The 14,032-nt window shown below is 29.8% G+C and overlaps 1 protein-coding gene across 1 annotated transcript; it reads right to left on the bottom strand.

Annotated features, from left to right (window-relative positions):
* Positions 1-990: 990 nt before the first annotated feature.
* LOC149059588 (E3 SUMO-protein ligase KIAA1586-like) lies at positions 991-3,633 on the bottom strand. The gene is made up of 4 exons (XM_089225022.1): positions 3,592-3,633; positions 1,930-3,513; positions 1,630-1,836; positions 991-1,022 (listed from the first exon to the last, which is right to left on the bottom strand). Exons 2-4 carry the CDS (start codon positions 3,476-3,478, stop codon positions 991-993), a joined length of 1,788 nt encoding a protein of 595 aa, XP_089081148.1. The 5' UTR covers positions 3,479-3,513; positions 3,592-3,633.
* Positions 3,634-14,032: the final 10,399 nt, after the last annotated feature.

The raw sequence follows: 14,032 nt of genomic DNA on the forward strand, positions 1-14,032 counted from the left end.
TTTGTTGAAATATTTGATAATACACATACGTATCATAGGAGAATAATTAAATATCGTACGAAAAATACTTCAGGTTACCTAAAGTTGAAACGCAGAAAATACAACATAGTTACTAGTTACTAAACAATTTTACTCATAATAAATGTGTATAAGCAAATAGGAATTTTTATAAATAAAAAGGTTGAGTGAGGATCGAGCTAGCGGGCGAGCCGTGATATAGTACGTACATATGAAATACAAAAGCAACGATTTACGTAATATAGCATTTAAGCGATCAACACGATGGTCCGTGAAATAATAGTGCACCTCTCCCGCGACAATGCCGTGTGGACCTCAGTGTTGCCAGAAATGTAGCGCTAAATAAAACCAAATGATGATAACAGAATAACCAGAAAATAACCAGACGCTAAAAAATTAAACAAAAAAAAAACCAAACTGAAATCATCAAATTGCATAAAAATATAAAATTATTTAATATATACTTTAGACATTTTCCTGATAAATAATTAATATAATAGAAGAACAACCATTTAAATAAATAAAAATTATGAATTAATAATTCCATGAAACTTTTATTGTGAATAAATCATAAATATATTATACAAAAAAAGTTAATACCCAACATATTATTCCAGTTATAACATGACAATATTGTTAGGTACATCAAACAATCTTTTGATTAAAACATAATGAAACAAAACCAATATAACTTATTATCAGTCATTAGATAAAAAACCTTTAAGTGCATCTAAAAATTAAAATAAGTACCTAATATGTAGAAATCATTTAGACTAGGTAGGTACTATTATACAAAACAAAATACATTATATAAAATAAAAACAAATGAATAAATTGGTATAATATCTACGTAGTAACTAGTAATTACAAGTGATTATCACAATTCGCTATATAATTAACAATATTAAGGTAGGTACATTAAAACAAACTCGATTAAAACTTTATATAAAACAAAACCAATATAACTTATTATCAGTCATCAGATAAAAAACCTTTAAGTGCATCTAAAAATTAAAATAAGTACCTAATATGTAGAAATCATTTAGACTAGGTAGGTACTATTATACAAAACAAAATACATTATATAAAATAAAAACAAATGAATAAATTGGTATAATATCTACGTAGTAACTAGTAATTACAAGTGATTATCACAATTCGCTATATAATTAACAATATTAAGGTAGGTACATTAAAACAAACTCGATTAAAACTTTATATAAAACAAAACCAATATAACTTATTATCAGTCATCAGATAAAAAAAAACTAAGGTACATCTAAAAATGAAAAGAAGTACCTAATATGAAGAAAACTTTTAGACTAGGTGGGTACTATTATAAAAAACAAAATTCATTATATAATATAAAAACAAATGAATACTTTGGTATTTTGGTACAATACCTAACAATATTAAGGTAGGTACATTATCAGACTTGATTAAAACATAATAACAAAAACAATATACATTTTTATAAGGCATTAAAAAGAATATCATCATATTCTTCTAATATATCATTCGGTAAATTACATTCATTTTTTGAATAAATATAATTAGTTCCAATATTTTTGATAACTTTATTTGGTAATATAAAATTATGGCAACATTTACCATGCCTTTTCAGACCAGATCGTATTTGTAGTAGAGATGTCAATAGCTCAGTTCCCATTCTATTTCTTGTTTTGCTTTTTATTAAGTTCATCTGGCTAAACACCCTCTCTACTTCGGCATTTGAAAAAGGTAATGACAAAGTCGTTAGTGCTAGTTCAGACAATTCTTTTAAGGGATTCTCACCACAGGCATCTGTGTAGTTCTTGACTTCAACCCAAAATTGTACAACATTGGTTGTTTCATTCCACAGTAAAACATTGATTTTATGCCATTGAAAATCGATTTTTTCAATCAATTTGCTCTCATATCCTAGAAGTTCGCATAATGGGCTAATTGTATCTTTCACTTGTTTTAATACATTAGTAGGTGATAACATATTTATTTTTTCAAATACTTTAAAATTCTCTGGTAATCTTTGTTGTAGTTGTTGAATTAAAATAGTAGTAAACTTAATACATCTGTCTCTTAATACTTTTTCACCATTAGCGTTAAGTGAGCCATTATTTTTTAGTTCTGTCACTTTATTTTCAAAACTATAACCCAAAAACGGTTTAGGGTGTAAGTGATGAATAAAATTCTCATTTGTAACTGGGTCAAAATTAAATGAAGGTAATACAATTAATTTACCCAATGAGACTACCAATGTCGATAAATCAATTGCTAACTTTGTCTGGTCGACGTTATTGCTTTCAAACAATTTATTCACTCTTTGTACATCAGCTAAAGCAGGTCTCAAAAATAGAAGAAAAGCCAAATTTTGTTCATTACAATACATATCGTATAAAACTTCAGCAGTAAAGCATTTTTCATTTGAACGAGCAAGTTGAAAATGTAATTTAAGTTCTAGCCATTGATCAATTATTCGGGAAACTGCAGATTCAATCGACAACCATCGAGTACTACATGCTCTGACAATCTTCAGAGGTGCATGGCCATCATTCATTGTTTTAAATAAGTCTAAATATGATTGTTGCCGTAAAGATGATTTTGAAAACCAATTATAAGTCTCACTTATCATAAAATCAAGATGCCTTGGTAAAGTTTGAGAGCATGCAAATGATGTAGCTAATTGAATTGAGTGACATACGCATCGAATCAAAATTAGGTTTGGATTGTATTTTTTTAATAAGGCATGCACACCGTTGTTAATACCAACCATAACACTGGCATTGTCTGTACCTATGCCAATTAAATTTTTTATATCTATTTGATATTTCTCTAATGACTTTTCAACTGATTCTACTATAGCTTGAGCATTGCATTCAACTAACTTTTCTAATTCGAAAAATGTGGTTACAATAGTGCTTTTTTGAGTACTGAAATATATTATGGCAATTCCTAAATACTTGGTTACAGAAATATCTGTTGATTCATCTAGCAATAGACTAAACTTATTATTACCAATATCGTCTTTTAAATCAGTTTTGAAAAAAGGATTTAATACATTAATTATTATAGAAGTACATTTTGTTCGATGAAGAGATAAGTTTTCAGCTTGTTTGGACCCAGGAAATTTTTCTTTACATAGCTCTCCAAGATGATCAATAGAAAGAACGGAACAGTGAGCACTTATGAAAAGAGATAGTGAAGCTTCAGTTTGTGCAGTTTTAGTACACGGTGTTACAACCTTTATTCTATTAGCATGGTTTTGAATTGCATTTGTAGAGGACTTATGCTTTTTTGTCGCAGCATGGGTTACAAGATCAGGACGTCTTGCACGAATTGAACACAAACAGGACTTACAGAATGCTTTTGAATCGTCCTCTGGAACTTCCTTTAACCAATCCGCAAATGCTTTATCCTTGAGCCACTCCTTTCGAAACTTTTGGATATACTGTGGTTTACCCATGGTCCAAGTTCACTGTAACTCTATAGGTACTTAACCTAGTTATTAAAAGATTAATAGAATCATTAATAAATTGTTAATTCTTTAAGTTGACTTGGTAATAACTAAGTACTTACTTGAATAATAGACATAGTACACAACTCACAATGCAGTGCATTTACTGAATTGCGGTTAGAGACGTTAGAGTGTTACCACAGAATAGAATAATTACTGTGTTAGACAATATTAGTGTCTACTGTCTAGTGAGTAGTGATTAGTGAATTAGTGATGTACTGATAACTGATGTGTAAATCGTATTTCGTAAATGTAATCAATAATCATGAGTTCCGACTTAGATCTAAGAGTTCCGATGATAGAAATACAGAATAGATAACAGGCAGGCAGTATAACCACAGAATCTATTACATCTATTCTGTGGTATAACCGTATCAAAATACAAAAACTAACGTCAATATTATGAAGAAACTTGGTGAAAAATTGATAATATGAAAAATAAAATTGAAAAAATACCAAAAAATAAATTAAAATCTATATAATTTGGTAATTTAAAATTAACCAAAAAAGACCTAATGAATCACTAAAAATAACCAGAAAAAAAACTAATAACCAGATCAAATATCTACCCGACATTACCGTGTACAATAAAACTAGATCTGGTCATTAAATAACCAAGATGGCAACACTGGTGGACCTCATCGGGGAGACAATGGACGTGGTTACGGCCAGCCTTGACGGCGGCGATACGGCGCACAACGCCATCTCTGAATCGTTGGTTACGTTTTACTAGTGCTCTAAATATGCATGTATGCTCGTCCGCCATTTTCTAACCAATTCTATCCTAACTCCTTCACTTACATAAGCTCAAACAAAATGGTAAATAATATTTTGCTTAGTATAAATAAACTTATTATTTGTTTTTTTTTTTTATTGAGAAGAAAAAACTTCAACAGCGAAGGTTATTAGCCTGAAATAAACTTATAAATCACTGTTAAATCAACATTCCTTTATTACATTAAAGTACGTAAACGAAAATGTAACGTCCGATTAATTGAATTGATGCTTTAACTTGTAATTTAATATTTTAATTATAATTTAACATATTATTTAAGTTTTAAAAGAAAATATAAACAATACAATATTATGATTACGATTATTATGATAACATAGGATTGGATAGAAAAGGGCGGATGAGCATACCCGTATATATAGAGCCTTAGTTTTACTTTTACTATTGCACACTCATAAGAACTGTTGGTCGTTGGTGGCCGATAATGTGTTTTTATTTATTAAAGTTTGTGTATTGTGTATATTTATTAGGTGAATATTATAGAAAATAAATAATAAAAATTATGCTTTCAAAAAATCCTTTGTTTCTAATTTATTGTTATCACTAAAAAGTAGAAAATAAAAAAAATAAATTTTTTAAAACGCTTTTCTTAATAGGACTTATTACATGAATGAAAAAGTTGAAAAAAAAAATTACTTTTAAAATAATTTCATAATGAAACTTCAAGGTCATCAAGATATTACTAAAACTGAGTCTAAAATGGATTTGTTGCAAAATTTTTAAAACTTGTGAATTAAAAAAAAACGATAAGCATGGAGCACCTATGAGTCAAGAATACAAAATTGGAAGTATGATCAATAATCTTTAAAATATTTATCAAAAATGTTTATCTAATGATTCAGTTGTAGAGTGAATTTACATAGGAGTTATCATAAGTGTCCCATGCTTTTCGTTTTTTTTTATTCGCAAGTTTTAAAAATTTTGCAACAAATACATTTTAGACACAGTTTTAGTAATATTTTGATAACCTTGAAATTTCATTAAGAAATTGTTTTAAAAATAAGTTTATTTTCAACTTTTTCGTTCATGTAATAAGTAGTATTAAGAAAAGCATGTTTGAAAAAAAAAATTTTTATTTTATCATAAATTTATTATACTATTTTTAAAGCCTTTTTTATGTTGCGTTTCCATGGGAGACCAATTGTTTATCGGACATGAAAGTCAATCAATTTCATGTTAAAAAAAGCTGACTCTTGTTAATTCCAAGTCACTATTTTATTATTATTCAGCAACTTCATGGATTCGATGGTGTTAAACGATGCGTGGTACACGATGTGCCCTTTGGACGATTTCCGCTCGGTTCTTCGACTGATATGTGACGAGTTGATGAAGTTCGCTTGGGCTGCCGTATCGTTGTTATTCGTTCTCTTCTCCATGGTTTGTGTGACCGCCCGGTTGGCAGAATGTGTACTGAATGCCGTCATCAGAGAACCGGAGGTCGTGGCCTGTCCACCACCAACGATTGGCAGCTTCAAGGCCTTCGTCAAGTGGCGTTCTGTCCGCTCGGCACTCACTGCCACATCCGCTATATTGTTATGGTGGCTGTACGTAAATACCGTTGTAAGACCAGTGTATTTGTTAGTCGCTGGATCGGCCTTGTCCGCAGTGCAGTTTTTCGGGTACATAACCGGAGTAGTCCTGACAGGCGGTATTCGTTTGGGAAAAGTGTTTTTATAATGTACAATATTATTTTAAAATTGTATGTAACTTTTTAACAACATAAATTAAAATGATAATTTAAAGAAAAGTAGTTTGTAACTTAAATTTTCATGAGATGTGGCCGTCTCCGTTAGGTTTACGTATTTGAATTATAAATATTTATAGCGTTATGTTAGGGTCAAAGTAAGAAGTTAGGCATTGTATACACGTAATGCTCGATTTTCGAAGGCAAAGTGAAATAAGTTAATATTGTTTGCATTGTACACGTCATAGTGTTTTATTAGATTTTGGAACTATAGTTTAAATAAACATTTTACTATGTAATTTTAATATTAATATTAATAATATATAATATAAAAATAATTAAAGACATAAAAAAAAAAAAAAACATGAAATAGATACTTTAATTATTAGTTGTCTATTAATGATTTCTAGACCTTGTATCTTGATTTATATCCAGTATGGTACATAGTACATGAAACTACGAGTCAGACCAGATAGACCATGACCTAAAACTAGCTGACACGGCAATGCTTCGCTATTGCAAGATTTCTCAGATATTAAATTGCTATTGATTTTCTGCATGTTTCTGGATGTCATTTTATTCTAGACCACTTTTAGTCACGTCTTCGTGGTAATGTAGCTATATAAATTTAGCGTCGCCACCGCGGATTCTTCATAATGTTAAAAAAAATTTTTTTTTTTATATGTAGTGGTAAATGTAGCTAACATAATAGTACTTACTATAATTTAAAATTTAAATTAAAAATATATTATTTACTTAGTAATTAAAATTTATTTTCGTATTCATTATTTCGGTATTACCTAACCTAACCTAGATATCTACTACTGAAGAACTAATATTATTATTTAAAAGTGATTTGACACAAATATAAGAATATTATTTATCGTTAACTTATAGTTATTTGAATACCTTTATTTTCATTAATAATTACTGAAAAGTAAACATACCTAAATAGGATAGCAATAAATTACATTACTTAACATCAGTTACCACATATACTACTATTATACCACCTTTAGTTACAAAATAAATTAGATAGGTACTTAGCATTGACACTGGTCCTACATAATGTTGACGCAGACGGGTATACTATCTGGCTTGACGTGTCGGTATGATGGTGTTCAGTCGGGATGGGGAGGTCTCACCTCGTGTACACTGGTGCAAGTGATGTAAAAGGGGAGAAAAGGAAAGTAAGCACAAGCGCTGTCTAATGTTAAGTAAAAGGTTTTATTTTTAATTTAAGTGAAAAAAGTTCGGTGGAAAAAAAAGAACAGTGATGACGGTCTAGCACGTGAATGCTCATGTTAAATGCCACACCAAAAAAGAAAAACAATAGTGTGGTAGTAGACCACATAAACGATCTAGGAACTGCATAATGCTTGGTAGTTGAAATTAAAAAACAAAAAAAAATAGCGTTGTGCCTGAGCGTAATATAAATTATCATCTTTATATGACAATAGTAGGATGAAAAGGACAGTTCTGGATATCCTCCCCCTTAAATTTTACATGTAAAAACATAGGATCCTCTGTATAGGCAATTCGTAGTACAAGATCCTCCCAAACTTGTATGAATTACTCAGTATAGGCAACCTGAAACACACATAAATTCGTCACACGCCGCCAGATCCTACACGTCACCAACATATATTTTACCCCTTCCTAATCAAATACATTACTTCCCCTTTTATTTCCCCTTATGAAATTTTTTTTAAATATAATATTCTGGTATACAATTATATTGATCCGTTGTGGTATTTTACGTATTAAAATATACACGATACCACAAAGCACACATTAGTTTTCCATTAAGTACATTATAGGTAGTTAACCAGTACTTTGTTCGTTCGTGACACATACAGACACTAATACATACATACGATTCCAGTATTCCATATAGCACACAAGCAAGCCGCCTAGACCTTTCAATTCACACATACGAAAACGATCACATAGTCACATCAAAAATTTTTAAACATTCCAATCCATCCCCGCCACCCTTTCTCACGCCTCTACCTCATTAACCGTCTGTACGACAACGGACCTGTAGAGACATGCCCAAATATTGTTGGTGATTAGTAGCAAGAAATTAGTGCATTAATTAAAACGAAATCAGTCCGTGTATTAACGTTCAAGTGTCAATTCGTGTTTTTACATAGTTCCGAAGTGTTATTAAAGTGTTCACAAATATTTTATAAAAATTAAATTATTTATTTTACTTTAATGAACACTGTAGTTCATTTTTCCACCACTAGTTTGATATTAGCTCATGCGTCAATAATTCGCTTAAATAAAATCATTTCGCACTGATATTTAAAGAACAAGATATTTTACTATATTTCATTACATAACTATTCGTTGAAGAGTCAAGTCGTGTATAGTATTCATACGGAAATATTTACATTGTAAGTATTTAACAATTTAATAGAATTGTAAACAAGACGACTAAGTGTATCTTAGGCCGTCCTCCCACTAAGGCAACGCGACGCGACGCGACGTTGACGTGACTAAAAAAAATAGTTGCCTAGCAAAAAATCGTACGATTTGATTTCGTTAGTTCTGCACACTATAGACAATGTTTCAGCAACTTAAATTGGTCAGTTGCAAACATGTCGTCCTCTTAAGATGACGATGCCATTGCATTATACTGGTATTATCAAAACCACAAGAAACGAAAAACGAAAAGGAGATATTGGGTACATCCATACATACAGAATTACAGAATAATATTAATTGTCGTATTTTTGTTGCCGCAAATGAATTAATACAAGATGACGTTAAATTTCAATCTTTTTATCGAATGTCGAAAGAAAGTTTTAACTTACTTGTGGACAAAGTGAGACCAGAAATTGAAAAACAAGACACACATTTCCGCCGATGTATTTGTGTACGTGAAAGACTACTAATAACATTGAGGTAATGGCTTAACTTTTACTAACATAAAAATAATTATAGTAATATAAATAAAATAAATAATTATTATGACTCATGTAATATTTAATATTTAATTTAATATAATAGGTAGTAATATCTTGATAACCTTGAAGTTTCATAAAGAAATTGTTTTAAAAGTAAGTTTATTTTCAACTTTTTAGTTCATGTATTAAGTAGAATTGAATTAAATAGGTATATTTATATTTATATCGAATAGAAAAGCATGTTTTAAAAAATTTTTATTTAATTCAATTTTTTATTTTCTACTTTTTAGTGATATAAATTTCATCTATAAAAAAAAACTCTGTATCTTTCCATTGTTGTCTCATAACTTTAAGCCAATTTCCCGTTAGCAGTGGCATTTCAACAATTCTGCCATCTTTTTGAACTGGTAACTTTAATGCACTATGCAAGATTCTTCCTCCAAACAACCGTGCAGCAACGCCTGTTAAGGAGCAAACCTTTACTGCTTGTTTACCGTAACATCGATTGATAAGATTTTTAAGTTAGTGTAACAAGAGAGTTTTACCAGTTCCACACGAGCTCCTTCAAGGCGTCTTTTTCGTTGAGTTGCGGTCTCTTTATTTCTCATATTTAAAGAATTAATAAAGGGTGTTTCATAAAGAACGCAGTTTTTAATTTTAAATTGACAAATGACGACAAATAAACAAATTTACTATTACTAAGCAAAATCACTAAAAACCTCAACGTTCAAACGTTCATAGATAACAGAAATAAAAAAAGAATAGTGCCACCAATCTAATAATTAAATTTTTTTTTTAATTTTTTCAAGAATTGACAACGGAGTCATACCTAACCTAACCGACCCTAGATTTAAAATAACTATAAGAATCCTATGTTTAAAATAGACAACTAAAAATACGAAAAATTTAAAATGTCTATAAATTACAAAATAACAGTTGTTCGTTTTTGAATAACAACAAAATAAGGATATCGGTAGGTAACAGAAAAGTTGAGTGAATATCCAATGTTGTAATTCAAATGCTCATAAAAATTTAATTTAACTTTCCGGTAGGCATATTTTATTTGATAAAAGTGGACCAACTCATGGAAAATCTTGTATTGAATTTTTAAATATTAGATTTAAAAAGATAATTTACTATGAAATTCTAACTCAAAATAAATTGCAAATTTTCATGACTTCTGTATTTTGTCAAAATTCGAAGTTCAATGCTTATTAAAAAAAATTATGACTATGTATTTTTATATTTTTTAACTACCATTGTGAAAATAGAAGCCTTATATTGAATTTTGAAGCTTTTTTACCAAACCAATAAAATTTTATTGTTATTTATAAAAAAAAAAAAACTAAAAAGATTGAAAATTTCAAATGTCTACAAATAACTTAAAAAGATTTAAAATATTTTGAAAATGTTATCAAGTATAAGAAATGACAGTATACTACCAATCTATGGTAATTTTTTTAGTCACACCATTATCAAAATTCGATTATTTCAAAAATTGATTTTGCATGAAAATTTCCGTTTTCCTTAATTTTTTTCAGTTTTCCGGTTCCTTTGAAAACTACTAGCAAATTCAAAATTTCACCTCCTCATTGCACTTACTAGATTCACTTTCCAACCAGAAAAGCCACTGAAGTTGAAAATAGAAGCACTTTTTCAACAACATATCGTCTACCTATACGGAAATAAAAAAAAAACACATCATTGTAAAATAAAATTTCAATACATTCATCGCTTCGCTCAGAATCAAATGTAAGCAATTGTGTATGCATACCTGTATCTGTTACACTACATAGGTATTTCAAATTCTTCTGATTCATCAGAATCGCTAGTTTCGTTTACCTCCATTTGCACTGTATCAGGTTGATTTACAACTAAAATAAATAAAAAATAATTAAATTAATTATATGCAGTTAAATATATTTGTCATAGATGTAGACCAATATTCTAATAGATAATAATTTTTTCCTATATTAAAATCGTAAATATAAGATGACTTGTATTTCTGTTATATATGTTCAGAAACATACACCCTGGAAAAGTACAGGGAAATAAATCATAATCAACTCAAACTTTGTAGTACAATATTTTAAATGAATTTGTATGCATACATATGTTACACCAATAGGCTTCTCCTCAATGTTTAAGTGCATGCTTCTGACATGGTGGGCTAAATCTTCCACTTTTAGTTTCATAGTGCACATGCAGCAACTGATTAACTCCATTTGCACTTTATCAGGTTGATTTATACCTACAATAAATAAAAATTAGTTGTAATATACAGTTAAATATATTTTTCGAAGATGTATATCAACATTGTGATCGATAATGATTTATTCCTATATTAACATGATATAATATATATGATTATTTATAAATTTCTAGAAATATACACCTTCTGTCAGGATTACTGAGGTTATCCTAAGGAAAAGTACAGGGAAATAAATCATAATCAGCTCAAACTTTGTACTACAATCGGTTTAAATGAATTTGTATGCATACCTGTATCTGTTACACCGCTGGATACACATTCTTTCGATTTATCAGAAGTCGAATCGATAGTTTCTTTAACCCCATTTTGCACTGTATCTGGTTGATTTACGAATAAAATAAATAAAAAATAATTAAATTAATTATATGCAGTTAAATATATTTTTTGAAAATGTATATCAATATTGTGATCGATAATGATTTTATTCTATATTAACATGATATAATATATATGATTATTTATAAATTTCTAGAAATATACACCTTCTGTCAGGATTACTGAGGTTATCCTAAGGAAAAGTACAGGGAAATAAATCATAATCAGCTCAAACTTTGTACTACAATCGGTTTAAATGAATTTGTATGCATACCATTATTTACTCGATGTTCATTGCAGCACTGGCAATGGCAATCTTCATTGTTTGTACCAAAATAATCTTCCCCATAGAATGCAGTTATTTCTTCCCCGGGATTTATGTCCCGTATTGCTTTGGCGCACCATATACCAGGATACAAGCTATCGGGGACCCAGTCGGTATTGTACGAACAACAATGATTTAAATAAGCTGCAAGGCCCAAAAATAACAATTCTTTTTTTGATTTGCTGCTTTTCAGAATTGAAAAGTCATTAACACCAACCTGTAAAACAAAATATAAAAAAAAAAATTATTTGTTATAGTTTTAATTAAGCAATACATACTATTATGTCTTCTGATTTTATTGGGCACGTTTGTCCACAAAGTGTTTTAATGATCGTTCCAGATTTTAAAAAATTTTTGGCTACAACTCTAACATCGTTTTCTGTTTTAAACCTATCGTTCTTTTCGTAAATATATAATTTGTCTGATATGGACTCGTTATATATATTCAACTGCTTCTGCAATATTTTTAGTTCAGCTTTTGTTGTCAAATCGAATGTTTCAGCATGGGTCTTATGTGTTGTAAAACCTATAGAAATTAAAAATATTAATATAAAAACAAATATCATATAATATAATATTATTTTATTATAATAATATAATTATCATTATTATTATATTAATGTATTATTTTAAAATAACTTAACTTGCAAAAAAAAAATCGTTTACTTGCTTAATATATTATATATTAATACACATTAGTTACTATCATCAGTCACAATAATTTAGGTACTAATTATTACTATAATTAAATAATATATTATATATATATATATATATATATATAATATTACTACTATAATTAATGTAACAAACAAAATATATTATATCTAATTAATAGGAAGAAAAAAAAATATACCTAAATGTTTGTCCAATGTAGAATTTGTCGCAATATCGTCTGCCACCGACAATATTCTAAACTTCGGTTTACTTGCCATTTAAAGACGTGTTCACAGTAGAGCTGTGTAGAAAGAAATAAATTCTGACAAAGTAATACTGCGTTTAACTACGCTGACGGCGGCGACTCGGTCGACATAGCGGATGGTAGGGGGAGTTGCATCTATGGGTTTTTCGTGTTGGCTATCAGGATTACTAATAATAGTCACCGGCCGCGGTATTATTATGCTCGTGCGGATGACAGGGCGGGTGATGGTAGGACGTAAAGACGTACATAATGTCGATAACGTGATTGAAATGTACCCAGAAATGCACGAAATTCAATTATTAAGACCACCAAATATTTACCATAGTAAAATATAATATTATTCTATTTAATATTAATTTTATTTCGTATGATATGTATCAATAAGACGTAATATCGACTACTCCGGTAGACACGTTCGGTTTATAATGCATTAAAAATCGAAATATTGTACTGCGACTCAGCCAAGCACATCCCTGGCTTCGTTAGGATGTCCCCTTTTTGGGAAATGTATTTTGGATACTTACAATTTGAATAAAGGGGTGGTGGAGTCGAGTTGTCCAGAAAACGGTAACTAAGTGCAGGATTACATAGGTAAAATACCACGTATATCCGCCGCTATATGCCCGATTGGCTTACCAGGGGACTTAAAACCTTTTGGGGGTATAGAGTAAGTCAATTAGAGTCGAGGGATACCGTTTTGAAAGCGGTAGTACAAAATTTGAATTTTTAGTAATTTTATTTCATATTATAAGTGCCGGGCGGACACAATATGCACTACTCCGGTAGAAACTATTCTGTTTATAATTCATTAAAAATCGAAATATTGTACTACGACTTAGCCAACCACATCCCTGGCTTCGTTAGGATGTCCCCTTTTTGGGAAATTCATTTTGGATACTTACAATTAGCATAAAGTAGTGGTGAGGTCGAGTTGTCCAGAAAACGGTATATTGGTGCAGGATTACATGGGTAAAATACTGGTTTTGCCCCCACTACAAGTATAATCCGCCTACCAGAGGACTTAAAACTGTTTGGGGGAATAGAGTAAGTCATTTAGAGTCGAGAGATATCTTTTTGAAAGCGGTAGTACCAAATTTGGATTTTTAGTAATTTTATTTCGTACGATATGTATCAATAATACAGATAAAGAATTATATAATACAATCAAATATGGCTTAGAAGATATAATACACGAAAATCGAAACAAATCTATATGGCACAAAAAAACAATAGAAACCAAACAACCTCCCCCAACAATTAAAATAATAAACCCTCAA

This window comes from Diuraphis noxia, unplaced genomic scaffold (genome assembly GCF_037042655.1).
Source record: "Diuraphis noxia isolate RWA-SAM2 unplaced genomic scaffold, SU_Dnox_SAM2 contig0001, whole genome shotgun sequence".
Taxonomy (NCBI): Eukaryota; Metazoa; Arthropoda; class Insecta; order Hemiptera; family Aphididae; genus Diuraphis; species Diuraphis noxia.

Bases quoted from the DNA above. Each gene is read 5' to 3' on its own strand.
- LOC149059588 (XM_089225022.1), bottom strand. From the start codon at position 3,478: ATGGGTAAACCACAGTATATCCAAAAGTTTCGAAAGGAGTGGCTCAAG. The intron at 1,837-1,929 runs GCAAATTGATTG...TTTGGGTTGAAG, and splicing joins CGAACTTCTAGGATATGAGA to TCAAGAACTACACAGATGCC. The intron at 1,023-1,629 runs GTAAATGTTGCC...TTTAATTTTTAG, and splicing joins ATCTGGTCTGAAAAGGCATG to ATGCACTTAAAGGTTTTTTA.